This window comes from Halichoerus grypus, chromosome 1 (assembly GCF_964656455.1).
Source record: "Halichoerus grypus chromosome 1, mHalGry1.hap1.1, whole genome shotgun sequence".
In the NCBI taxonomy this organism is placed as follows: domain Eukaryota; kingdom Metazoa; phylum Chordata; class Mammalia; order Carnivora; family Phocidae; genus Halichoerus; species Halichoerus grypus.
In genome coordinates this window covers 203,800,540-203,826,284 of record NC_135712.1, presented here as the reverse complement: position 1 = coordinate 203,826,284, position 25,745 = coordinate 203,800,540, and the positions used below count along the sequence as shown (strand labels likewise).

General features: G+C 50.2%; 1 protein-coding gene across 1 annotated transcript in view; it reads right to left on the bottom strand.

The window, feature by feature from the left end:
- The window catches only part of UNC13A (unc-13 homolog A), a 61,928-nt gene extending 51,320 nt beyond the window's left edge, over window positions 1-10,608 (bottom strand). Inside the window, exons 1-3 of the mRNA XM_078059348.1 lie at window positions 10,426-10,608; window positions 815-844; window positions 85-184 (exon numbers count right to left, since the gene is read on the bottom strand). Coding sequence (XP_077915474.1) covers window positions 85-184; window positions 815-844; window positions 10,426-10,447 — 152 coding nt within the window. The 5' untranslated portion in view covers window positions 10,448-10,608. The remainder of the gene's footprint in view (window positions 1-84; window positions 185-814; window positions 845-10,425) is intronic.
- Between the last annotated feature and the right edge of the window lie 15,137 nt (window positions 10,609-25,745).

Below are 25,745 nucleotides of genomic sequence, written 5' to 3'. Positions count from 1 at the left end.
CCCAGACGACACGCAGGTGTCCAGCTCTGCTCTGTGGGACCAGCGAGGTGCCAGGCCATGCTAGCCCAGTCACTGCAGACTCACAACATGAAATCCTGCTCCCAGCTGGGCTGGCTGCCCCGCACAGCGATGGTCGTGCTCTTGACATTTTGAACCTTCAGGGTCACGTACGTGTTGAATTTCTCTGTAGTGGTGAGAGCAGGGGTCAGCACAGGAACTCAGGGAACCCCATCCCCCTTCCCAAGCTCTAGATGACCTTGCTGTGATGCCCCAGGGTCTCCGTGTACTTGGGGACACAGTCCAATAATGAGGTCCAATATACTGAGCTGTTTTTTTGCCTATACCCCAGAGTCCCTCCCTGCCAGTCCCTCAGAGTGCAAGGGAAGGGCCTTGGTTCAGGGGGATGTTAGGCATCAGGGATGTCTAATCTTGCTGCTTAGAAATTACTGTGTACAATAGCCTTGGTTTTTAGCTGGGAAGACTGAGGCCCCAGATAGTGGAACAAAATTGACAGTAAGAAACTCCCTTCACTCTCTGAGCATCACTTTTCCCACCTGTAGCCTGATCTAAGCATCCCCACCCTGTCTCGTAGGATCCTGGGAAGGGCCCCTGGTTCAGGGTGAGCACCACCTCCATTAGATTCTCCAGGAGATGGCTGGGGAGACTTTGGGATCCAGGACAAGTCTGACACTCTGTGATGCTCAGCAGACATGCAGCCCAAGTCCCCTATCACTGGCTCAGACCCCCTCACCTATCTCTCCAAGACATAGACAGACAGACAACACAGGACAGGGCAGGAATAGAGGCCACTTACCTTGGGCACCATCAAACTTGGCTTTTTTGACTGTGGAGAGAGACAGAGATAGGGAAGGGAGATGGGGAGAGAGTAGGGAGAAGACAGAGACAGAGACACAGAGAGACACACCAAAATAGAAATATAACAAGAGAGACAGAAGGGGGAGAGACGCAGAAAGAAAGAGACAAAGAGGTAAGGCAAAGATAGAGAGCAAAAGAGATCAAGAGACCAAACAGAAAACAAAAACAAAAGCAAGATAAAGAGATGAGATCAGAGAGAGAGACAAAGAGACAAGGAAAGGAAGAGAAACAGGAAGGAGAGGAGGGAGGCAGGGATGAGAGGGAGAGAAAGAAGCCATCAGACAGATGAGCACAGGCAGACCTAGGGGTTGAAGGAAATCTGGACACTGGGCATAATTTCTGCCCCTCCTCCCTCCCCATCAAATTCCCCCAAAGCTCCCCCACCTCCAGCTGTGCCCTTACCCACAATTGAACAGGATTCAAAAGAAGGAGCTGGGCAGGGGACAGGAGAAGCCTCCCACAGGAAGCCCTCCAAGATTGCAGCCAAGAGAGAACAGTTAGGGAGGGAGAGAGAGAGGAGAAAGACAATCTCCAATGACCCCCTCCACCTGTCAGGCCAGTGAGACTTCTCCCCCAATTATCCAGCTCATTCTGTTCTACCAAATGTTCCAGGGGTTTGAGGTCTAATATTCAAAGGGGACTGGGCGAGGTGGAATGGAACAGCCCAGAGAGCTGGCTCTATAGTGCCCATAGAGACATCCCAGCCTTGGCTGGGATGTTGTTAGAGCTTGTCCAGCCCAACTTGCTTATGAAAGATGAATCCTGAATATACGTCAGGGTCCCACGTGGTCCAGTCTCTTTATGTTTCACATCACCCCACAGTCCCAAGTGACTTGAAGCAATTCCACTCTTTACTGGCTTTTCTCACAGGATATTAAACTTACTTTCAACATCTCTTGCACCCTGCAGCTGCCCCCAACATCTTTCTCCACCATTCACTCTGTCTCCACCCAAAACTGGCTCCCAAACTGAGCCCTTTCTCCTGCTTTCCACAATTCTCCCTTTCTCCTTTTCAATGAATGTTTCTCTTTGCGTAGGCAATACAGGCACATTTTACAAAATCCAAGGCAACCAAGAAATTGGCATACAATGAGAATAAGGCTCTTTTCTACCCCAGCCCTCACAATCCCACCTGGTGCAATCAACATTACCAGTTCCTTGTAGTGGATAGAGATAGACAGTTTCTGATTCGGCGATCGTGTGCATTTTGTGCATTATTTTATTTCCTACACAAATGGCAGCATTCTACACCCTCTGTAGAAACTTTCTGTTTTAAAGAGTATGTGCAGGTAAGTTGAAGGGTAAATTCCTAGAAACAAAATTGTGTTTCTATTCTCTCTTTTCTTTTGAGAGTCAAGTTCAGCCCTTTTTCAGGCAAATGCCGTGGCCTCCCATCTTGGGTTCATGTCTCTGTCCTCATCACTTGAGTTTCTGTCTTGCAAAAGCACCCGAATGAAACCAGTGAAGAGAGAATTCCCATCAAGGGTGGGGAACGTGGAGTAGTTCTAAACACTCGTCAGTAAATACTGTTTGTTCCTGTCAGACAGACGGTGTACTTGTCTGGTGGTAGCGGGGTGGGGGGGGCGGGGGATCGAAGCTCAGAAGCACTGAGTTGCAGAGCAGGAGAGAGAATGATCACCTTCCTATGCCAATGCCAACGCCCCCAAGAAGACCCAAACTTTAAATGCAAATAGGTTGTGCATCGTACTCATCACATCTGGGTTTGGGTTTGAGAGGTTAGAGTGCAGAGGGATATTAGGAGTGATGAGCACCATTTCAGTATGGAGTCAGACGAGCCAGGTTCAGCTTACAGTGCTGTGTGAAACTGGGCAACTGAATCCCCATCTCTGGGCCTCCATCTCTCTCTCTCACTCCATCTCTCTCTTTCTGTTTTTCTAGATCTGGCTTTCTCTTTGTCTTTTATCTTTGTGTCTCTGTCTCCCTTCCTCCCACACCCCCAAATCAGTCACCATGTGCTATCTTCCTTACCTTCCTGTTCAAGGCACATAACTGCACGTGCAAAGGCCCCCCTCTCTTGAAGGCATGCTCCGCTCCTGTTGCACTGGCTCCCTCTCATACCCTCAGCCCCACTCAGCCCACAGGGAGCTCAACTTCCCAGCCTCTCAACCCTGGGGCTGAGTGAAGCCCAGGGACATTTCAGACTGTACCGGGCAGGAGCTACAGACCTCCCTCAAGTAAGCCATGGGGGAGCTCCTGCTTGCACACCTGGTGACTGTGAAGCTGGGAGTAGGGATGAAGCAGAGGCAGGGGCAGGGCAGGTGAAAGAGACACAGACAGGCTGAGAAAGTCACGCACACATGGAGGGATCAACATGGGGAAAGAGAGGCAGGGAGGAGGAGGAGGGGGTAGACAACAAGTCACAAGAGTCAGAGACAGAGACACAGAAAGAGAGACACACAGGTGTCCACTAGGGAAGACCAGCAAAAAGGAGAGGCAGAGTGGGGAGAGAAGGGCTAGAGGGAGAGATGAGGGGCTGATTGGTGTCTAGCCAGGACTGGCCTGGGCCCCGGCCTATAGCTCCTGCTCTGTAACCCTTTTTACAGACCAGGGAGAGAGCTCAGAGGGGAGGCCATTCATCCACTGTCTCCTCCATCCTCTCCTCCTGGTGGCGGATGGAGTGTCTCTCTCTGTTTCCCTCCTCCTGGTTCTCTTTCTCTCCCCCCCTCCCCCATCTGTCTCTGTCTCTCTCATCCCCACTCCCTCAGATTGCCCACTTTCCTCCTCCTTAAGCCTCAGTGGGCCGGAGGGTAGTGAGCTCAGTTGGGGCCCACCAGCGGTGGAGTGATGGGGGTGGGGACACTCTAGCTCTGACAGCTGAGGCCAGTCTCAGGCTCCCAGGCCCCTTCAGTGAGTCCAGGATGAGGACATCAATGTATGTTCATCAGTGGGAACTCAGAGGGAGGAGGGGGAGACTCCGAGTGAGAAAGGGGGCTCAGAGAGAAAATGAGGAATCAAGGAAGGGGCTCTGGGTGGGGAGGAGAACTCAGAGGGGATATTGGATATGGGGCAAGGGGTGGAGGAGAGAAGACTAGGGAAGGAAGCTCCGGAACTGGAGGAAGGTCTTGGTGGGGGAGGGGGTCAGGAAGGCCGAGGAGCCCGTGTCATCAGGGGTGGGGCTCAGAGGAGGAGGGGGCTCAGGAAGGGGCTGGTGGGGCTCCGAGAAGGAACCAAGTCTATCTCCTTCTGTCTTCCCCATCAGTAAACCGTCCGAGTCATTGTCGCCTTCACCACCATAGTCATACCATCTCTGCCCTGCCACTTTCCCCCTGCTTGCTGGCGCCGCTCGAGCTCGAGTGGAGCTGCAGTATTGGGGTCACCGGGGCGGAAGCACCACCCCTCCCCCGCGGGCTCCTGGTCACACGCACAAGGCTATTTATAAAGTGGGCACAGAGGACGTGGGCGACGCGACAGCTGGGAGTGGCGGGTGGGGGAGGAGCCCACTGCCAACTCCTCTGACAGGCCAGCGGGAGACGCCCCCTCACGACTGTCAGCAGCCAGCGCGGCCCCTGGGGGCCCCATCAGCGCTGACCGATTAATGTGGTTACACGGGAGATGCTGGCCAGGGCAGAATCGGTGACGGTGGGAGGAGGGGCTCAGGCTGGGGACTCCCATAGGCTCAGCCAGGCTCTGGACCTCAGTTTCTGCATCTGGGAAATGGAGCATGGAAATCCTCCTCCTCTCTTATTCCCTCCTCTTCCTGCTCCCTTTTCCTTTTCATCATTATTAGAATCGGCATTATTACGCTGTCGTGACCAATATTTTTATAATTACCGTTACCAGTATCATTACTATTTGTATTATTTGGTTGGGTTCTAAGTGTGCCCCTGGTCTGGATGACCCTGGATTCTAATTGAGGTGAATTCCAGTCTTTGGGCACCTCCTCCATGACCTGCCAGGCCTGGGGTGGGGGCGGGTGAAGAGTAGATTCCAACCATCAAGGGAAGCACCTGAAAGCCCCTCTTCGGGACATGCTTACTGGGTGTCAGAAGACACTACAAGACAGGGGAGGAGGGAAGGGAAACAAAGAATTCAGAAATCGATTTTAAGATGTTTGGTGGTTTTATATGTGATGTCGATGGCCTACATGAACCTTGTGGTGAGGACACTGGCCCCACTGGCTTTCATCTGGGAGAGAGGGCTCTTACCCTCCATTGACAGAAATAAGCCAGAGCCGGACAGAAGACCACAGTGTAAAACATAAACACACCGAGAACTTTGACAGAGATTTCTGTCTGTGTTGTTTACTGGGTGCCGCCACTTAGAACTAAGCCTGACATATAGTAGGTGTTCATTAAATAGTGTTCAATGAAATAATGACAGAATTTCCTCCTCCAGCAGCTCTGTCCTAGGATCGGTCCCCTCTGCACCGGCGGGCGCTGTCCCTGCTCTGTCCATGGTGCTGAACCCCTGTCCCTGCACGTTTACCTCCAATGAACTTGGCACACCTTTTTACCTCCTGTGTACTACTGAGCCCTCCTCAGGCCTGAGAACACAGTGAATTTTCAGGAAATGTCCTACACCCACGGAAAGCTTTTAGTCCCCATTAATAAAAACATCATCATTGATTCTTCCTGTCATTGGCTCACACTTACGGAACCTTTCCACAGGCCAGGCATCATGCCAAGGGCTCTTCGTGCCTCACCTCACTGGAGAGTTCTAGCAAATCTAGGCAGTGGGTACTATTAGTGTGTCCATTCTACAGATGGGCACACTGAGGAGTGAAGAGGATACAGGACTTTGCCAGGAAGTGGTGGTTTTAGGATGGTGGACTGGGGATGTCCTGGTTGGCACCTCACAGAGTAAGCCCATTGTATGTGGGAGGCAAGTGAGGTACAGCTTAGGGAAGGGGCTAAGATTGCAGCCCTGAAGATGAGTCAGAGCCAACCCTGGAGAGCATCCTATGAGTATAGTGAGAGCAAAGACCCAGATACAAACTCCCCTGGCTACATGGTATCAGAAACAGGGCAGCCAGGGGCAGAGGGATTTGTGAAGGCTTCCTGGGAGAGGAGCAGCAGAAAAGCCACAATGAATCGAGGAGAAATGACACGTCTCTTTACTGAGTGGTTGAAGGAAGAAGGTGCTCCCAGGACAGATTCTCATCCCATGAAAGGGACTTGGTTTCCCTTATTCCAAGAAGGGGCTCAACCTTCACCCCTAACTCCCAGTAGGCTGTGGAGTCAGACAGCTACACCTCTGGCTCTGGAGCACTAAGCAAGTTGTTGAACCTCCCTAAGCCTTGGTTTTCCTCATCTGTAGAATGGGTTTCTGTGAGGATTAAAGAAGGCAATGGGCATAAAAGTCCTCAACACCATACTTGTAGAATGCCGGATAAATGGGCTTGTTGTTGATATTATTAGTTTTGAGGCAAACTCACCCTCACATGCATTTGCTAATTGTATGCAATAGTCATTCATGAAATATTTATGGAGCCTTTAAAAACATTGAGTGGCCTGGCAAAATGCTGTAAGACACATAGAAAGGTCTAGACCTGGGGCACCTGGGTGGCTCAGTTGTTAAGCATCTGCCTTTGGCTCAGGTCATGATCTCAGAGTCCTGGGATCGAGGCCCACGTTGGGCTTCCCGCTCTGTGGGAAGCCCTGCTTCTTCCTCTCCCACTCCCCCTGCTTGTGTTCCTCTCTCGCTGTGTCTCTCTCTGTCAAATAAATAAAATCTTGGGGCACCTGGGTGGTTCAGTCTTTAAGCGTCTGCCTTCAGCTCAGGTCATGATCCCAGGGTCCTGGGATCAAGCCCTGCATCGGACTCCCTGCTCAGCAGGAAGCCTGCTTCTCCCTCTCCCACTCCCCCTGCTTGTGTTCCCTCTCTTGCTGTCTCTCTCTCTGTCAAATAAATAAAATCTTTGAAATAAATAAATAAATAAATAAATAAATAAATAAATAAATAAAATCTTAAAAAAAAAAAAAGAAAAGAAAGGTCTAGACCTGAATTCCCACCACCATGATTTTGCACGTGCTATTCCCTCCACTTTTTTAGAGCACCATGTCCCTCCTGCTTAGCTCCAAAAGAAGAGAGCCCTGGATATCACCTTCCGTGACTCCCTCAGCCCCTCCCTGTCCCTCCCACTCTGACCCCACCAGCATGAAGCCAGAAATAGCGCTGGGTCTCCAGGAAGAGTGGCTGGCATAGAGTAGGTGCTCAACTAATGCTTGCTGAGTAAATATATAAATGAATTCATGAAGGAACCAGGTAGCACTTAGCATTTGCAGCCTCAGGATTCTGCCAAGCCTTAGCAAGTGGATGGTGGGAGGGGGGAGCAATGGGACTCCACATAAAGAAATGAGAGGGGGCAGAGGCAAGACCTGTATAAGGTGGTCTCCTATGTGTTGGTGTTGGGTATGTATGCAAGAGTTTGCATGTGTGTGTGTTTGCATGTGTATTTGTTAGTGTTACCAGGGCAGGCAGGTGTTTGTACATGGGTGTGTGTGTATGTTTTCATGGAGGGACATGTGCTTATGTGTACCATCTGAATGCAGGTGATGATCTGTACATATATGTCAGGGAGTACAGTGTGACTGTATGTGGGACATGCTAGTATGTGTGCGTTTATGTATATGAGGACTTGCAGATGATATGTTAATTAGAAACATATGTTGTGGTATGTGTATGGATATGTGTGTTATACAGTTGTATGGAATGTGTATTTGTTTACTTGTGTGTACATATCATCATTCACCTGTTCAAAGGGGCTGCTTTGAATGTCCGGGCAAGTGTCATCATGCACATACACATGTGGCCTTAGCATGTGCTCAGGTGTACACATACGTATTTCTTGGGATTGGGGCCCTAACAGGTATATGTAGGTACATGCTTGTATGTCAGGGCATGAGTGGATCTTTATGTGACTTGGATATTGTGAACATGCATCAAACATGCCTGGATACACCCATGTCTGTGTACATGCATGTGGACACACACGCCTATATTTCGGGGGCCATGTCTATGTGGCAGAGTGGCTGTGTCCTATATACATGTGGGGCTATATATATGTCTTACATACATGTTCACATATGTGAACACATGTCCTATATACATGTTCACACACATATGAATGTGCACATGTGTCCATAAGTGTCATGGGCATGTGGTCTTCATGGAGCCTTGGTGGATCCTGGGCATTTCTGTCCACACAGGGTGAGTCTGGTATGGACGTTTCAGTGCATGTGTGTACAGATATGGGCAAATATGAATTGGCCTCTGGTTGGAGGTATAGGTATCTCCTCATCTCCAGGGATGAGCTCAGACCCATGGAAAGCCCTCCCAGCCCCGCTCCACTGCTCCCCTGCCCCCTATCCTCTCCCATTCACCCCCTTGCCCCCCTGGCCTTCCCACTCTGGACATCACCCCCGCCCCTCCCAGTATTTCACCCTCTATTTCTCCTGGTCTCCCCCTCTGCCTCTCCCAGCGTTATTCCACCCCCCATACGTCTCACGGCTTTATTTCCCACCCCACCCATAGACTTGCCCCTCCCAGCAACACCCCTCCACTCTGCTGGTGATTCCCTTCCTGTAACTTCCACAGAATCATCCAACACAATTCTTCCCACAGGCCTCCGTTTCTGGAAGCCTCACCCTTCTTACTGCCCCCCCTCCTTCACACCACCTCCGCAGTCCAGCCTCCGGTTTGCGTCAGAGTTAATGGTGAAATTCCCCCCCCCACACACACACACACCACTAGGCAAACCTTCCAGAGGAACCCAACTTGGAGGATGTGAGGCAGGGTAGGGTGGGGGTGGGAGGAGCAAAGGAGAGAATCAGCCAGGAACACTCACAATGACCGCCTCCTCCAGTGCCAGCCGCGCCCCCCACCCCCGCCCCGGCCCCCACAGCTAGGCAACTTAGAGGAGGGGAAGAAGCCAATAGGGGGTTTGGACGTTCACCTCCGCCTTCCCTTAGGCCTAGCCCAGGGAGGTTCCAGGGGGTCCTTTTCACCTCCCCACTCCCTTAACTGTATAGGTCAGAGGGTAGTTGGCTTTTGATCTATGGGCCCTTCTGTCACCATCAGGCACGGTCGGGACCGAGCTCTGAGAAAGCAAGTCCCTGTCCCTTTAAGAACACCCGCGTCCACGCCTGCCCAGCCCCGCGCGATAGCACTCTGGAAGTCGCCGCGGCAGGGAGCGGGCGGGCGGGGCAGGGTTTGTGAATGGAGCTACAGAGGGGGGAGGGGATGAAGGGGGAGGGGCGGCGGGGGCGGTTCCCAGATCTGGGCCTGTTCATTGGGGTCCAGGCGGAAGCGGGGTTCAGCTCTCTCTCTCTGTCTCTCTCTCTCACACACACACCACAGTCCCCGCTGCCTAAAGTCTCTTGAAGCCTGACATCTCAGGCCTGACCAACACACTTCTTCCCCGACCTCAGCCTTCTTGAAGGGAGTAGGTGTGAGTGAGGCGGGTGGACCCCAGTCCTTGAAACCCCAGGTTGAGACCTCTATAAGCCTCGAACCCCTGTTCGCCACCACCACCTCCGCCCAACGTCTCCCAGAGCCTGAGTTCTTAACTGGAATGCCCAGGATGCCTGAGTCCTGATGGGCTGGCTTCGCCCCCACCTCAGCCTCAGAAGTGGGGGGCAGCGATCATGCCCCTCCTGTGTCTCTCTCCTTCCCCCCCCCACCCCAATGCAGAGCGTGGGCCTGGGCGTGGGCCTCGGTGCAGATGGCGTTCGGGCCCCAAAATAGCTCCGCCCCACCTCTCCCTCCCTCGCTTCGGCGCAAAGTGGGTGAGGTGAGGATGCCGGGAGGGGTGCAGACCGGCACTGCACCCCGAGGGGTCGGCTCCCTACGGGGAAGGCCGGTTACGCGTTCCGGAGTGCGGGAGGGGGCGGGGAGTGGGGAGGCCCTCAGGCGATTCCCCCAACCCCCATTCGGGAGTCCAAAGAGTTAACGGGAAAAGCGCCCCCAGACCCCAGTCACAACCCTCTCAGGACGTAGGGAAGGGTCTTCTCCAGCCCCTTCCCAGGACTCTTCACACCCAAGGCTGGGAGATTCCTAGAGCTCGCCGTTGTCCTGATGGTCAAACCCCCTTACCTAAATCTTACACGCTCAGGGCTTGGAGACCCCTCCCTCTGCACCCCTTTTTGAATTCCGAGCCTAGTGCACGTCCCTGAGAACCCACAGCCCAGCCTACCGCACAGGACTCCTTCCAAGTACCCTACACGATTCATTCGAACTACCCAGCCCAGCCCCTTCCACACCTAATAACCTGGTCTACACAGACTCCCCAGTCTAGATTAGGAAGCCAGATAGAGCCTCAGATCCCTGCTGGCGTCCACAAGGGCCTCCGCGTTCAGCCACGTCCGTACGACCCCCAGCAGCGGCCACCAGGACCCCCTGAGAACACAGTTACATCTGCATGGATCACCCCCTCAGGCGCCCTGACGCGTCTACAAGGGCTAGCTCCCCTCTCAAAAGTCCAGCCGCGTGTACTCGGGTCACCCCCTCAGGAGCCCAGCCGCATCCACACGGACCCCGAGCCCGGTCCGGGTCCACGCCGGTCCCCAGCCCCGCAGCCTCGCCTCCTACCTCCAACGCAAAGTAGAGACATGTCTCCGGGGTCGCCGGCGGGCCGGCTCTGTCAGGTAGAGCTTAGCGGCCACTGGGCTAGGGCATGGCCGGGACTGCAGCCCGCGCTCAGCTCACGCCGGGGCCCGGCCTCCGCCGCCGGCCATCTTGGTTCAGCACCGGGGGTGCGGACAGCTCCTGACGTGGTGCTGATGTCGGGCTGGCGGGCGGAGCCCAGGGACGCCTGATGGGGCGGGGGCGCTGCAAGCTTGGGGGAGCTTTAAAGGGCCGGAGCCGGCTGGGGGTTCCCCGCCCCCAGGGCTCCCCGACCAGAGGGACAGAGAGCGGTCCCACTCAGGTTCCCTACTGGTTCTGTGTGCTTTCATCTCTCCTGGAGTCTCTCTGTGGGTTCTCTGGCTCTCTCTTGAGTCCTTTGCTGTCTCTCTGCTTTCCCTCTATTCCTCTGTCTCTACGTCTGTGTCTCTCATTGCCTGTTTCTCTATCTCTTTCTCTCCCTGTGTCTCTCTGTTCCTCTTTTTGTCTCTCCGTCTCTTTTGTTCATGTGTGTCCCTCTGAGCCTCTCTCTGTCCAGTCTCTCTGTGTCTCTGCCACTCCCTGTCTAGGTCTCCTTCTGAGTATCTGTTTCACTCTTTAAGCCCCTCAGCCTGTGGATCTTTGCACATATTCAGACTGGATCCCATCCTTCACGCCCTTGTGTAACTGGCAAACTCCTATTCATCCATCAATATCCGGTTTGAACGTCTCCTCTTCCAGGAAGCTTTCCCTGACTCCCCCACACTGATCCTACCTTCTGAACTCCCCCAGCCCCCAACTCTTCCCCTGACTCAGCCCTCATCCCAACACATCTCTGCTCTCCAGGCCTCCCCAGTTACCTAGCTGGGCAGTTCCATGTGGGTCATGTTCCTGTAAACCTGCTCACCATGTATCTCCAGTACCTAGAACAGCACTAGAAGCTGAGCCCCACAGAATCCCCTGCCCCCAGCACACATGAAGGAGCTTCACAAACACAGAATGTACATGGAGTTAGTTGCAAGTGAGGCCCGTGCTTAAAAGCCAACTCTGCCTCTAATCTCTAGCATGACCTTGGGCAAGTCATGTGACCACTCTATGCCTCATTTTCCCAATCTGTAGAATGGGGACAATAACAGGACTTGCCTCACAGAATTGCAGATGTTATGTAAGCTAACACCTTAAAGAACTTGGAATAGTAATGTATATTGTTACCCATTGTTGTAACTCTCACTGCTTTTCCAATTTTTATTACGTATTGATTAGCCCTAGGTAAGGAATAAGGGGCAGCAATGACAGGCTTGAATAAAGAACATTACCACCACAGTCCAAGACCCCATGGGCCTCTCCCCTATTTCGTCCCTCCCTTCAGAAAGAAGAACTACCCCAAATTTTCTTCTTCATTCTCCTACTTTTTTTACAGTTTTACCACAAATTTATCAACAAACAATGCACAGTGTAGTTTTGTGTGTTTGGGGACTTTATGTAATGAGAATAAAATGATCACATATTTTACTAACCTGTTTTGTTTGGTCAACATAATTCTGCTGATATTCATCCACGTTTCTGTGTGTGCTGTAATATATGCATATTTCACTACTCTACAGTATCCTCTTGATTTACTATACCTTTGATTATTTATCTATTTTCCAGTTGGTGGACCTTAAGATTGCTTCCATTTTGAGTTTATTCCAAAAAAAAAAAAAAAACCCCACAAACTTTTATAATCATTCTCAGAAATGTAGGCTGGTGCACATGGGTAAGACGGCTGGATTGTAGGACACCCACATGCTCAGCTTTACAAGATAACATCAAATTGTTTTTTGACATGCCTCCAACTATTTTTATCACACTCGCACCATATAAGCATTCAGTTGCTCCACACCCTTATCAACACTTGGAATACTCCCAGTTTTTGAATCATGCCAAAATGGAGGGGGAGAACTGTTGCTTCGTTTTGGTTTTGATTCCTTTCTTATTGCTCACGAGGGAGAACTTTTCATGTGATTATTGGTTTCTTCTTAGGGTGAAATGCCTGTTCAAGTTTTTAATCTGTTTTTTAAAAGATTTTGTTTATTTATTTACTTGAGAGAGAGAGAGCACACATACGAGGGGGAGAGGGGCAGAGGGAGAGGGAGAGAGAGAATCTCAAGTAGACTCCCCGCTGAGTGCAGAGCCCAACGATGCAGGGCTCGATCTCACAACCCTGAGATCATGACCTGAGCTGAAATCAAGACTCAGACACCCAACTGACTGAGCCACCCAGATGCCCCAATAGTCACATTTTTAAAAATGGATAAAAAAGGGTGCCTGGGTAGCTCAGTCGGTTAAGCATCCGACTCTTTTCTTTCTTTCTTTCTTTCTTTCTTTCTTTCTTTCTTTCTTTCTTTCTTTCTTTCTTTCTTTCTTGAGTCTGACTCTTGATTTTGGCTCAGGAAGTCTACTTGAGATTCTCGCTCTCTCTTTCCCTCTGCCCCTCCCCCCCATATATTTTCTCTCTCTCTCTCAAATAAGTAAATAAATCTTTAAAAAAAAATAAAATATGCTGTCATTTCCTACTGATGTGCATTCTTTAACCATATTACATATGAATCCTTTGTTGGTTTAATGTGTGTTGTAAAAAAAAAATCTCCAATTTTGCGGCTTGTTTTCATTCTATTTCTGGTATCATTTTCTGAACAGAGTCTCTTAATGTTTTAAATAAACTTTTTATTTTGGAAAATTTTTAGACATACAGAAAAGTTGTAGAGGTACTGAATTGTAAAAAGGTACAGAGTATTTTTATATACTCTTCACCTAACTTGCCCTAATGTTAACATCTAATGTGGTTACAGGATATACATGTCAAAAGGAAAACGTTTACATCGGCACTTATTATTAACTAAATTGTAAACTTTATATATCACCAGTTTTTCCACTAATGTTCTCTTCCTAGTCCATGATCCAATCCAGGACCTTACACTGCTTTTAGTCATCTTATATCCTTGGTCTCTGCCTATCTGTGAATTTCTTAGTCTTTCCTTATTATTCATGACCTGGATACATTTAAAGAGTACTCATCAGGTATTTTGCAGAAAGTCCCTTGATTTGGGTTTATCTGATGTTTCCTCATTATTACTGGGGTTATGGGCTTTGGGGGGAAGATTGCAGAGATGGGGTTCCCTCATTGTCACTGGAGTTCCTTGATGCCCACATGATATCACCGGGGATGTTAACCTTGATCGTCTGAGTAAGATGCTGTCTGCCAAGTTTATCCACTGTCAAGTTATTCTTTTTCTCTTTCCCTACTCTGCTCTTTGTAAGCAAATCTCTAAGCCCAGCCCACCCTCAAGATGAGGAAATTATGCTCCATGTCCTGGAGCAGGAGTATCTAGGAAGCTCTTAATTTTAAATTCCTTTTTTTATTGCTGTAAAATACACATAACAAAATTTACCATTTTAACCATTTTAAAGTGTACAATTCAGTGGCATTTTTTACATTCACAATATTGTGCAACCACTAGTTCTATCTAGTAATAAAACACTTCCATCACCCCAAAAGGAAACCCGTCCCCATTGGCAGTCACTTCCCATCTCCTCTCCCTCAGTCCCTGGCAACCACCAATCTGCTTTCGGTGTCTATGGATTTAATTTAAAATTCTTCAACTTAACCTATCTTTTCCTTTGCAGTAAAGAAAATAAGACACTTTTATTTCCTCCTTACCAATTCTTGGACCTTTCATTTATTTTTCCTGCCTTGTGGTGCAGGCCAGTACCTTCAGTACCATCTCAGACACCATGGTAACTGACATCCTTGCCTTATCTGCCCATCTTAAACAGAGCATTTCAATATTCACCACTAAATATATCTGCTGAGGTTTTTTTCTTAAGATTTTATTTATTTATTTATTTATTTATTTATTTATTTATTTATTTGAGAGACAGAGAGCAAGAGCCTGGGTGAGAGGGAGAGGGAGAGAGACTCTGAAACAGACTCAGCACTGAGCACAGAGCCCCAACCGCGAGATCACAACAGAGCCTAAACCAAGAGTCAGATGCCTAACCTACTGAGCCACCCAGGTGCTCCCCCACCCCCCACCACCGCTGGAGGTTTTTAATGGAAAAATCAAGTTAAAGTGGTCCACTTCTCTTCCCAGTTTGCTAGGATTTTTTGCTTTTATCACACATGGGTGGTGAATTTTAGCAATTACATTTCCTGAATCAATTGGGATGCCTATATAACTTTTCTTGTTTAATCTGTTAATGTGAATTACATTCTCTCAATATGTTCGATATGCATTGGTCTCTCCTGTTCTGCCCTCTTTTACCCACATGTCATCTCCCTCTGTCAAAGTCTCTGATAAACTGATCATTCAGATCCAATTGATTTTTAAGCTCCACTGTCCCATTTTGCCCCCACCAACAGCTCTGCTAATTCCAAAGCTATTTATTTGAGCTATCCCAACCCTCCATTTAATTATGCCATGCTGCCTCCATCTTTCTCTTGCACTCTTTTTTCTGCAGCTCCCTCTTTCTCTGGCTTCTCTTACTATGCATCTACACTCAAGTCTTCTGCAAACTCATATTCACCCTCTGTCTTTCCATCTCTCTTCTCTTGGCTTCTGATGTTTCATTCTCTTTACCATCCTATGAAATCCACAGAGAAGTCATTGAAAGACAAATAATGGGAGACAGTACACAGACTGGTGAGAAGTACAAGTCCTCCCCCCCTCCATGCACACACACGGGAAGAGACCCACACACACCAAAAACGAGCACATGCACACACACATGCACACACACACATCTCCCAACCAATGAGCTCCTAGCAATCCCCAGGGGCCCAACTTGCCCATCTCCTATGCCAAGAGCTTTAGATGAGAAAGTTCCCTCTCCACAGCACCTATTGAGTTCAGCTTTTTTTTTTTTTTTTAAGATTTTATTTATTTATTTGAGAGAGACACAACGAGAGAGGGAACACAAGCAGGGGGAGTGGGAGAGGGAGAAGCAGGCTTCCCGCTGAGCAAGGAGCTTGATGCGGGGCTCGATCCCAGGACCCTGGGATCATGACCTGAGCCAAAGGCAGACACGTAAGGACTGAGCCACCCAGGCGCCCCTGAGCTCAGCTTTTTAATGGGGAATGGGCAGAGCTTCTTCTAGAGCCCAAGCCAGGGCAACCGTGCTTGGTCTTCAAAGAAATTCCCAGTCCTTATTGGGTATATCTGATGTTTCTTGTACTGTACAAAGTTTCACAGAGGGGAAAGATATGAATCAGATGTCAGTCAATTTGTTCAGCAAGCATTTGTTGGCAATATCTGGATGCTGGGAATTACTCTTATCACCAGGTTCTACAGAGTGACATGGTTCCTAGCACAAAAGTTGGAAACAAACAAATAAGCATGCACAGAAGAAATCAAGGAAAATTATGAGGAAAGTAGGAAGGGTCCCATGATAGAGAAGAATGATGGAGGATGGGATAACTGCCTTGTGGAGGAGGGAACACATGAGCTGAGACCCAAAGGAGGTGAAGGACCAGGCAAAGGGAGAGACGGGGGAGAGGCATTCAAGACAGCAGAGCAGGTGCAAAGGCCCTGAGATAAGACCATGCCTGGTGTACTGGAGGAATATCAGGGAAGCTGGTGTGGCTGGAACAGAGTGAGAGAGAAGGGAGATGGGTAGGGGCTATGAGGGGCTTGGGGGTGTGGGTAAGGGTCTAAGACAGAAAGAGAGGCCCAACTTGCCCATCTCCTATGCCAAGAGTGAATGGGAGGGAGAGACTGGGCCTCCTCCCTTTGGGGAAGAATATAGGTCCAGCAGGACCTGAGGCTCCATGGGCATCTTATTGTCACTGAGGCCTCATTCTCACCCATGTCTCCCCCACCCGCGGACTCCTCACTGATGCCCCACCTGCACTGGTGGGGGGTGACCCCCCTGTGCCAAGAATGGTTTCAGCACACAGTAGGCACTCCATAAATGTGAATGAGCTAGTATGTCAGAGGGAGGGAGGGAGGGAGGGAGGAGGAGGAGGTGGGCAGGGGTATGGGGGTACAGACCATGTAGGGTCTCTCTCCTGGCCACAGGAAAGAGTGTGGGTTTTATTCAAAGGGCAATGGGAGCTGTGAAAGAGGGCTTTCAGCAGAGAAGGGACATGATCTGACTTACTCCGCCTTTTGGCTAAGATCAAGTGAAGAAACCCTGAGGAGGGGCGCCTGGGTGGTTCAGTCATTAAGCATCTGCCTTCAGCTCAGGTCATGATCCCAGGGTCCTGGGATCAAGCCCCGCATCAGGCTCCCTGCTCAGCGGGAGACCTGCTTCTCTTTCTCCCACTCCCCCTGCTTGTGTTCCCTCTCTCGCTGTGTCTCTCTCTGTCAAATAAATAAATAAAATCTTAAAAAAAAAAAAAGAATCCCTGGGGAGGTTGGTGGGGGGATGGGGTATCTGGATGACAGGCATTAAGGAGGACACGTGATGTGATGAGCACTGGGAGTTATATGCAACTGATGAATTACTGAACTCTGTATCTGAAACTAATGAGGTACTATATGTTGGCTAATTGAATTTAAATTAAAAAAAAAAAGAATCCTTCTGAGACTGCCAAGGGAGCAGGAGTGTAGGTGATGGGAGGCCAGGGCAGCATCCCGGTGGTAGGTGACAGGGCCTATGGGAATGAAGGGATGGTTCAGGTTCATTCTGGAGTCTGAGCCTTAAGGACCAGCCAATGAACTGGACATGTGGGGGTAAGGGAAGAGAAATGACAAGAATGAGTCCAGATTTGGGGGTCTGGGAGGCTGAGTGATGGTGGAGCCAACCACCATACTAAGGAGAAGTGGCAGATCTCAGGGTGAGAAACAGATCTGTGCTTTGGACTTGCTAAGTTGGACATGCCTGCAAGGCACCCAATGGGAATGCCCAGTGCAGTTTGGATATTTGAGTCTGAAACTCAGGGGAGAGGTTGGGCTGGTGATACAAATGGATAGGATCAACATGAGATGGGGTATGGCCACTTGGGGCCAGAGTGTAGACATAGGGTGAAGAGCCACCTGGCTCCCAGGACCAAAACCAAGACTTCAAACCCAGGGGTCTACCTTTCACATGTTTGTCCATCCTCGACTGTAGTCCCTGTTAGCAGGGCAGCAAGCAATGGTAAGTGCAGGGAACATGGAATTCAGAGCCTTTGGGACAGCCATACATTCTCATCTTCTTCTCCCCACATTTCTGTTGTCGATGGCCTTGGGTACTGGGGTGGGGCGGGGAGTGGAGGAGTACTGAAGGAGATGAAGTAGATAGAAATAGGTGATCCTGCATGCAAGGTTCTCCTGAATGGAGAGGGAAAGAGTATTCACGTGGTTCCAGAAAGCCTACTGTGTGCTTGGCAATGTGCTGAATGCCTGATAAATGCTATTTCCCTTAATCCTTTGCAAAGTAAGGTGGGCAAAATAGTATGCTCATTTTATAGACAGGAAGACCAAGTTCCTGAGAGGTTGGAGGGATGTGAAGTGAAGTTGCACCAACTCTTAGAATAAGCCATTTCTTGGGGCACCTGGGTGGCTCAGTCATTAAGCGTCTGCCTTCGGCTCAGGTAATGATCCCAGGGTCCTGGGATCGAGTCCCTGCTCAGAGGGAAGCCGGCTTCTCCCTCCCCCTCTCCCCCTGCTTGTGTTCCCTCTCTCACTGTCTCTATCTCTGTCAAATAAATAAATAAAATCTTAAAAAAAAAAAAAAAGAATAAGCCATTTCTTAAATACAGATGTTCATGTAGTCATTCATTAAACGAACACAGCCGGGATCCATACCCACATGCATGTAATACCCAAAGTCTGGGGGCCCATCTGAAGTCTGGAAGGGGATGTGGGGCAGTAGAACCAAATTTCTAAGGGCAGGGCAGGGACAAAGGAAGGGAGAGGGATTAGGGGGAAGGAGGCTCTGATTGGGATGTTGGGAAAGGCTTTCTGGAAGGATGGAAGCTGGAGAGTGAGGACATCTCGCTAAGGACAGTGGGAATTGGAGGAAGGGCATTCCTGGCAGAGGACATGGTGAGTACAAATGCTCTGAGGCTGTACCTCTTGCTGGACCTACTTGGGGCCCTCAGGCCAGTGATCGCAAAGAGAAATCAATGAGGGCAATCTTGGTGTATTACTTATAAAATAGGAATTAAAAAGGTAATTATTTCGTAGAGAACTAATGGGACGAGGGCAGTGCTGGCCCTTGGCAAGTTCCCAGCCCTGACCTGCAGGGCTCTAGTAAGGGACTAACTCAAAGAGGTGAGGAGTTGGATTGGCTTGAGAAGGCCGGACAATAAAAAGAGATGATTGGATCAAGAGATGAGACAGGTCCCGAGGAAGGGGGGCGGGGCTCCAGGCTCGGAGGCCGGGCTCAGCCCAAAGTCTCTAGAGTAACCAGCAGGTGGCAGCACTGGGCCAAAGGGCGATCCCAAGGCTGAGGGCCACTTGGAGGCAAGAACCCTCTCAAGGGGAGCCTGGCACTACGCAGAACTCTACAAATGCTCACTCATTTAATCCTCTTAACCGATTTTACAGAGAGGGAAACAGAGCAAAAATGTGAGCCACGTGCCCAAGGTCACACAGCAGGTGAACGGCAGAGTTGGGATTCAAATCCAGGCAGCCCACTGAGGTCCTTAATCCCTATACTCCCAAATCCCCTAAAATGATAGTTTAAAACAAAACAAAGACTTCCTCTCAATAATTATTGGGCTCTTCCTGTATACCTTACATGCCATCCCCCCAAGTATGTACAATCATTTCCATTTTACAGATGAGGAAAACTGGAGCACAAAGAAATGACTCTAGAAGCCAAGGTGGTTCTATGTCCAATGTGAGAATGCCAAGAGTATGTGAGGCTCGTCCACCGTTGGCCCTGGGTCCAGCCCAGGGGAGGGATCAGGAGGAACCTAAAGCCTCTGCCCTCTCCAGCCTCCAGTCCCCTGCTGCCACCACTGTCCCCAAACAAGTCCCTCCCTGTGCCCCAGCCCAGGGCTGCACCCTCATTCATGCCACCCCTTCGAATCTTGCTTCCCCACTACAGATCGACTGGAGACCGGTGGACTGGTACCCAGACATGGCAGGGTGGAGGGTATGGGTGGCTAAGAACATTCGACAAGGGACCTTGATGCTGTCACTTTTGACAAGTGGGAAAACTGCAGATCAGAGATGCCCAGGTATTTGCCCAAGCTATACAGTCAGTATGAGGCACAACTGGACTTGAACTCAGGGCTTCAGCCTCTCATGCTTCTAGAACTACCATTAAGGCACTGTCAGGTAGGGCTGTGTCAGCCCCTCATGCCCAGAGCTCCCAAGTACTCTGGGGTCCTATGAAAATGTTGAGACTCAGATATACGCACACTGATTCAGAATGCAAAAGGAGAACTGCAGGGGCGCCTGGGTGGCTCAGTTGGTTAAGCGACTGCCTTCGGCTCAGGTCACGATCCTGGAGTCCCGGGATCGAGTCCCGCATCGGGCTCCCTGCTCGGCGGGGAGTCTGCTTCTCCCTCTGACCTCCCCCCTCTCATGTGCTCTCTCTCATTCTCTCTCTCAAATAAATAAATAAAATCTTTAAAAAAAAAAAAAAAGGAGAACTGCAAAGTCCAAATGAATCAATGTTTAATTATGTTCAGGAACAGGATGTCAACTTTACAGGAGTTAAAATCGATGCATCAGAAAACAGGTCTGGGGTTGGATGTGGTCTCCCTGGGAAGACCCCAGCTGGGTTACTGCCAGCTGTCTACTCAAGAGAGCTACCTGTGGCCAGTCGATTTCCAAAGAAAGATAATAAATTACAAGAATAGCTAGCCAGCTGAGAGTTTAGCACGGGCTGGGCTGGATCCTGCTTCATGCTTTAAATCATTTAATTTCCACAGAGACACTACCGGGCGGAGGCTGTTATGATAGGGGTTCAAGTGATGGGGAAAGTGAGGTACAGGGCAGCCACACAACTGGGGAGGGACATAGTTGGGATTTGAACCTGGTCTGCACCCTTGATCCCTATGTCGTCCTCAACTTTGCGTTTCCGGTCTGCTCATTAGTGGAATGGGAGATGCGAATACAATGGTGACCGTTTGACTTGGTTCAGGTCTGGATGTAAGGACATGGCGCTGCCTGGGGTGGGAAGCCGGGTCAGGACCCATCTCTGTCCCCTCTGACCAGCTTCCAAGACTGCAAGCCATCCAGGCAGGTCACCTCCTGCTCAAGAAACATATGTCAAGCGGAATAATGAATGAATGAATCTGGTATTAAAAATTAGGGAGCCCTCGGCCCTCTTGAGAACACTGAGCTAGGAGCTCCTGAAGGCAGGACCGCTGCTGGCCTGGGACAGGGTCTGGCGCACAATGTACACTCCACACACCGTGTGTGGGAGGAAGGAAGGGACGCACGTCATTTCTGAAGATGACGTGCTTAATATTGGTTCGAAGCACCACTTCATGGTCCTCTGCAAAAACCAGGGATCTAAACGGGTCCAACGAGCAACCTCCCTCCCACTCGCTCTCAATCTAGGACCCGCCCTGAGGCGGAGTTCGGGAGGGGCCTGAGGGAGAGGAAGGGGCGGGAACTTGTATCCTGAGCTACCATTGGGTGTCCGCCACGCCGTCTCGTCCAATCCGTCTTGGGGGTGGAGTTTGGGCGGATCCGGTGCCCGTGCGAGCAGAGGGGAGGAAATCGCCATTTCTGGCGGCGTCTTTGCGTTAACAGGGTGGGATTGCGGGAGGGACTGAGGGTCCTCGCAGAGGACGGGATTATAAACAAACAAAATGCAGCCTCCTCCACTCACAACTCCCCTCCTCCCCGCGCCGCATCTTGATTTTTTTGCAGAATGAACTGATGGCAAGCTGGCCACCAGCTGGACCAGGCTGCTCCCGGCTAAGTGTTCACGAGCCCAGCCCCTAAAACTGAGGGCATCTGGATTCAAATCCTAGGTCTGCCACGTGCTGTGTGATCCTGGGCACGTCACTTACCCTGTCAAGTCCTGTTTCCTTACCTGTACAATAGAATGGGTAGTGACATGTGTTAATCTTATAAAATGCTTGGAACCAGCTCACGGTCGTTTTTTACAGTTCGTGTTCCATGTCCCCTCTGCTCCCACACTCTCCACGGGTCCCCATGGCCTTCAGACTAAAATCCACACATCTTCCTGTGACCCGGAGGCCCTATGTGGCCCAACTCCCACCAGCCTCCCTGGCCAAACCTTCTTGCATTTTCTAGTCACCCCACCCAGACACTGTGTGGTCTTGTAGTCTTCCAACACACCCAGTCTGTTCTGGCCTCAGGGCCTTTGCACATGCTGTTCTCCCCCACAAGAAGTGTCTTCCTCCTCCAGCTGCTCCTTGCACAGTCCCATACTTGCGCTCAACTCCTCCTTTCTCCCTCGGGTCCTGACTCAAGTGCTGCTTCCCCCAGGAAGTCCTCCTAGATCTCTCCAGATCTGGTTGGGACTTCCCTGTTCCATTCACAGCTCTCAAAGGTCTCAGATGCATGGACCTACACCCACAAGCAACACAAATCAGTCCTCCTCCATCACCACTACACCACCAGGCCCACAGGGAGGGGTTAGTTGTTTTTCCTCCCATATATCTCACCTGGGGAAACTGAAGCTCCACTGCTGGGAGGTGGCTTGGACCAGGCCCAAGCATCTCTTTGAGGCAGAATCATGTCATCTTGGCCTCATTTAACCCAAGCAATACATTCCAAAGCAAAAACATTCAGCACCTGCTGCTTCTGCTCTGGGGGAGCGAATTGGAGCCACACCCTCCTCCCAGGAGACCCCTGCTGGCCCCCTGAAGAGCACCCATGTTGCTCTCCTCCAGGGCATCTCTATGCTCTACCTCTCCTTGCCCCTCATCCATGACCTTTTGGGGAGTCTGCATTTGGTTCTGACACCCCCCAGCCTGGGGACTCCTTGGGAATAGGCTAGGGTGAGGTTGGCACAGAGGATTTGGCTGGAGGTGTTTGTCAAATTAATGAATACATCATCTGCCTGATGAGCTCCTGTGCACTCTAGCTCCAATGCCTCTTTTTCGAGGATACCTTCTCTGTCTCCCCAGACAAAGCCCTCACTCCTCTATTCCCAACTCTTCTGGCTCCCAGACCCACCTCCAGCCCAACCCTGACTCCCCAGGGCTGGGGGACATCCGTGGACAGCTCTTCCTCCTGCATACTGAGGTCTCCTTGGGAACCAGACTGGGACCTCTTAGGGGCACAGAAGAGTTGTCAGGAAGTGTTTCTGGAGGGGATGAATGAACAAATGAATGATGAATGAATATTGCAGGGCCTGGAGTCAGATGTCCTGGGTTCACATCCCTGCCAGGGTGCTGAACACTGAATCTGCCCCTTGACCTCTCCAAATCTCACTTGCCCATTTATTAAATGTGTTTACTCAGAGACTTTGTCCCAGATTGTTGCAAGGGTGAAATTAACTAACACATAGAGTGTACAGCCCCCGGGGGCCTCAGGCTCCCTTCAGTCTCAGACTGGGAGTGATGTGCACCCAGGACCAGCAGTTTTGTTCCCCCTCCCCAGCACCCAGAACTAGTGTTCTCAACACACATGCTTAATGGATCAGATGTACAGCGTTGGTGATAGGGGTAGAGGACAGAGGGAAGAAAGGCAAAAATTAAAAAGTCTGAAATCAAAGTGTTGCTGAGGATGGTGGTAGCACAGCCTCCCTCCCAGACCATCTGGGAAAACAGTCAGGCCATCTCTTACCCCACCTCCCAGCCAGCCCCCCTAGGCATTTACTGGGGGGAGAATGAGGTATAGTCACCAAAAGACATGCACAAAAGAGGCTCAAAACAAGTTTATCCACTAGCGCCCCAAACAGGAACCAACCCAAATGCCCACCGACAGGTGAAATGGACAAACGGTGAAAAACTGGTACCCAGAGGTTTTAATAACAAGAATAGTAACGACGATGATGATAAAATCCAGGTGTTTGCAAGGACGTGGAGGCATTGGAACCCTCATACATTGCTGATGGGAACGTGAAACGGTGCAGCTGCCGTGGGAAACGGGTCTGGCAGCTCTTCAGAAAACTAAACATAGAATTACCACGTGACCCAGTGATTCCACTCCTAGGCATATACACAAGGGAATGGAGAGCTGGTATTCCACAAAAACTTGGACACGAATGTTCACCACAGCAGCACTAGTCGCAATAGCAAAAAGGTACAAATCACCCAAATGTCCACCGATGGATGAATGGATAAACCAGATGTCAGGAATAAAGGGGTCATATGTGGATACAACATGGATGCACCTTGAAAACAATATGCTGAGTGAAGGGAGCCAGATAGAAATGGCCACATAGTGTATGAAATGTACAGAACAGACAGATCTATAGAAAGCAGAGTATTGGTTGCCAGGGGCTGGGGGAGGGGGAATGGGGAGTAATGGCTAATGGGAATGGGGTCTCCTTTTCAGCGGATGCTAATGTTCTGGAGCTGGTATCAGTGAAGGTTGCACGACATTGTGAACTAAATGTACTACGTGTCACTGAATTATATACTTTAAAATGGTTAAAATAAGTTATATGTTGGGGGTGCCTGAGTGGCTCAGTCGTTAAGCGTCTGCCTTCGGCTCAGGTCATGAACCCAGGGTTCTGGGATCGAGCCCCGCATCGGGCTCCCTGCTCCACGGGAAGCCTGCTTCTCCCTCTCCCACTCCCCCTGCTTGTGTTCCCTCTCTCGTTGTCTCTCTCTGTCAAATAAATAAATAAAATCTAAAAAAAATAAATAAGTTATATGTTGTATGTATTTTGCTGCAACATAAAAATGGTACCAGAGAATACTACCTAGCCACGAAAAGGAGCAACGCTTGCTCCTCACCATAAGAGAAGCGAGATCCAAGAGTGGACACCCTCTGTGATCCCATTTATGTGAAGTTCAGGACCAGGTAAAACTCACCTATAATGACAAAGGTCAGGGCAGTGGTTGCCTTGAGGGAGGGGAGCGTCAACTGGAAAGTCCAAGCAACTTCCAGGAGCTGGGCATGTCCTAGATCCTGACCAGAGGGTCATCGCCCTTGTCAATCTCCACTTTAGACATTTATGAACTTGCCCATGCCTTATGTTAAACCTCAAGAATGATGGGGCACCTGGGTGGCTCAGTCGTTAAGCGTCTGCCTTCGGCTCAGGTCATGATCCCAGGGTCCTGGGATCAAGTCCCACAACAGGCTCCCTGCTCCGCGGGAAGCCTGCTTCTCCCTCTCCCACTCCCCCTGCTTGTGTTCCTGCTCTCGCTATGTCTCTCTCTGTCAAATAAATAAATAAAATCTTAAAAAAAAAAAAAACTCAAGAAGAATATTTAAAAAAAAAAAAAAAGAACTGCCAGGGTAGGAAAACAAGAGTGTCCAGCAGTCTTGAGGGCTAAGGGCTCCATTTTCCCCACAAATGCTATCATCTGATCCCTCTAGGGATGGATGACCTTGAAACAGGCATGGAGCTGTTGGGTGTAGACAAAAGCAGGAGGGTAGTGACCTGACTCTGGTGCCTGGGACTTCAGAAATGATTCCCCCAGATGCTTCATCTCTGGGGGGATGCTCCCCACATTTCCCATATGGGGCTCATCAACCTGGATGACACTCCGGGACAGAAAAACCTCAGGACTCCAGAACACTGAGAACATCAGCCCCCAGAGTCCTTGGGGAGGACCTTTCCTCCCAAATCAGACACCCTGGTGGAGAACATCCTCACACTTCAGGGCCCTTTAAGACAAACTAGGATTAATAGCAACAATCATAACTCACAGCCTTGGGCAGGAGGAAGAGCATAGATTTCAGTCAGAAGGTCCCAGATTCAAGTCCTAACTCAATCAATAAGTACACATGAAGGAATAAATGAATGGTGGACAAATGGGCTTTTCACCCCCATTCCACAAGCCTTTATCATGCATTTCCGGGATACTCAGCCTTGTCTTGCAAAAGGTCAGGGCTTCAGAGAGGTCTCTGCCTGGCCCAACCTCCAACCGAGCTCCCAGCCTGACAGGTGAGCTAGAGCCTGACATAGACACTCCCACTCCTATTATTGCTCATAGCACTAATGGAAGAAATCACCGGCAGCCAGGACACAGGGGAGGGAGCTAAGAAGGAGGGACTGGGATAGAGGAAGAATGCCAGGGCCAAAAAGAGAGAGGAAGTGGAGTACTAGAACGTTAGACAGCACGTGGCCAGCGACTGTTCTACCCTGACCAGGGAGGAAGTTGGGCTGAACAACCCTAGATAATGAAGGGCAGCAGGAGGCCGATCATGTTTCTCAGGGCTTTTCATTTCTGTCTTGTATACCTCCAGAGATGGAGACCTCACTCCCAAGAGGGACAGCCGAGCCCTTCC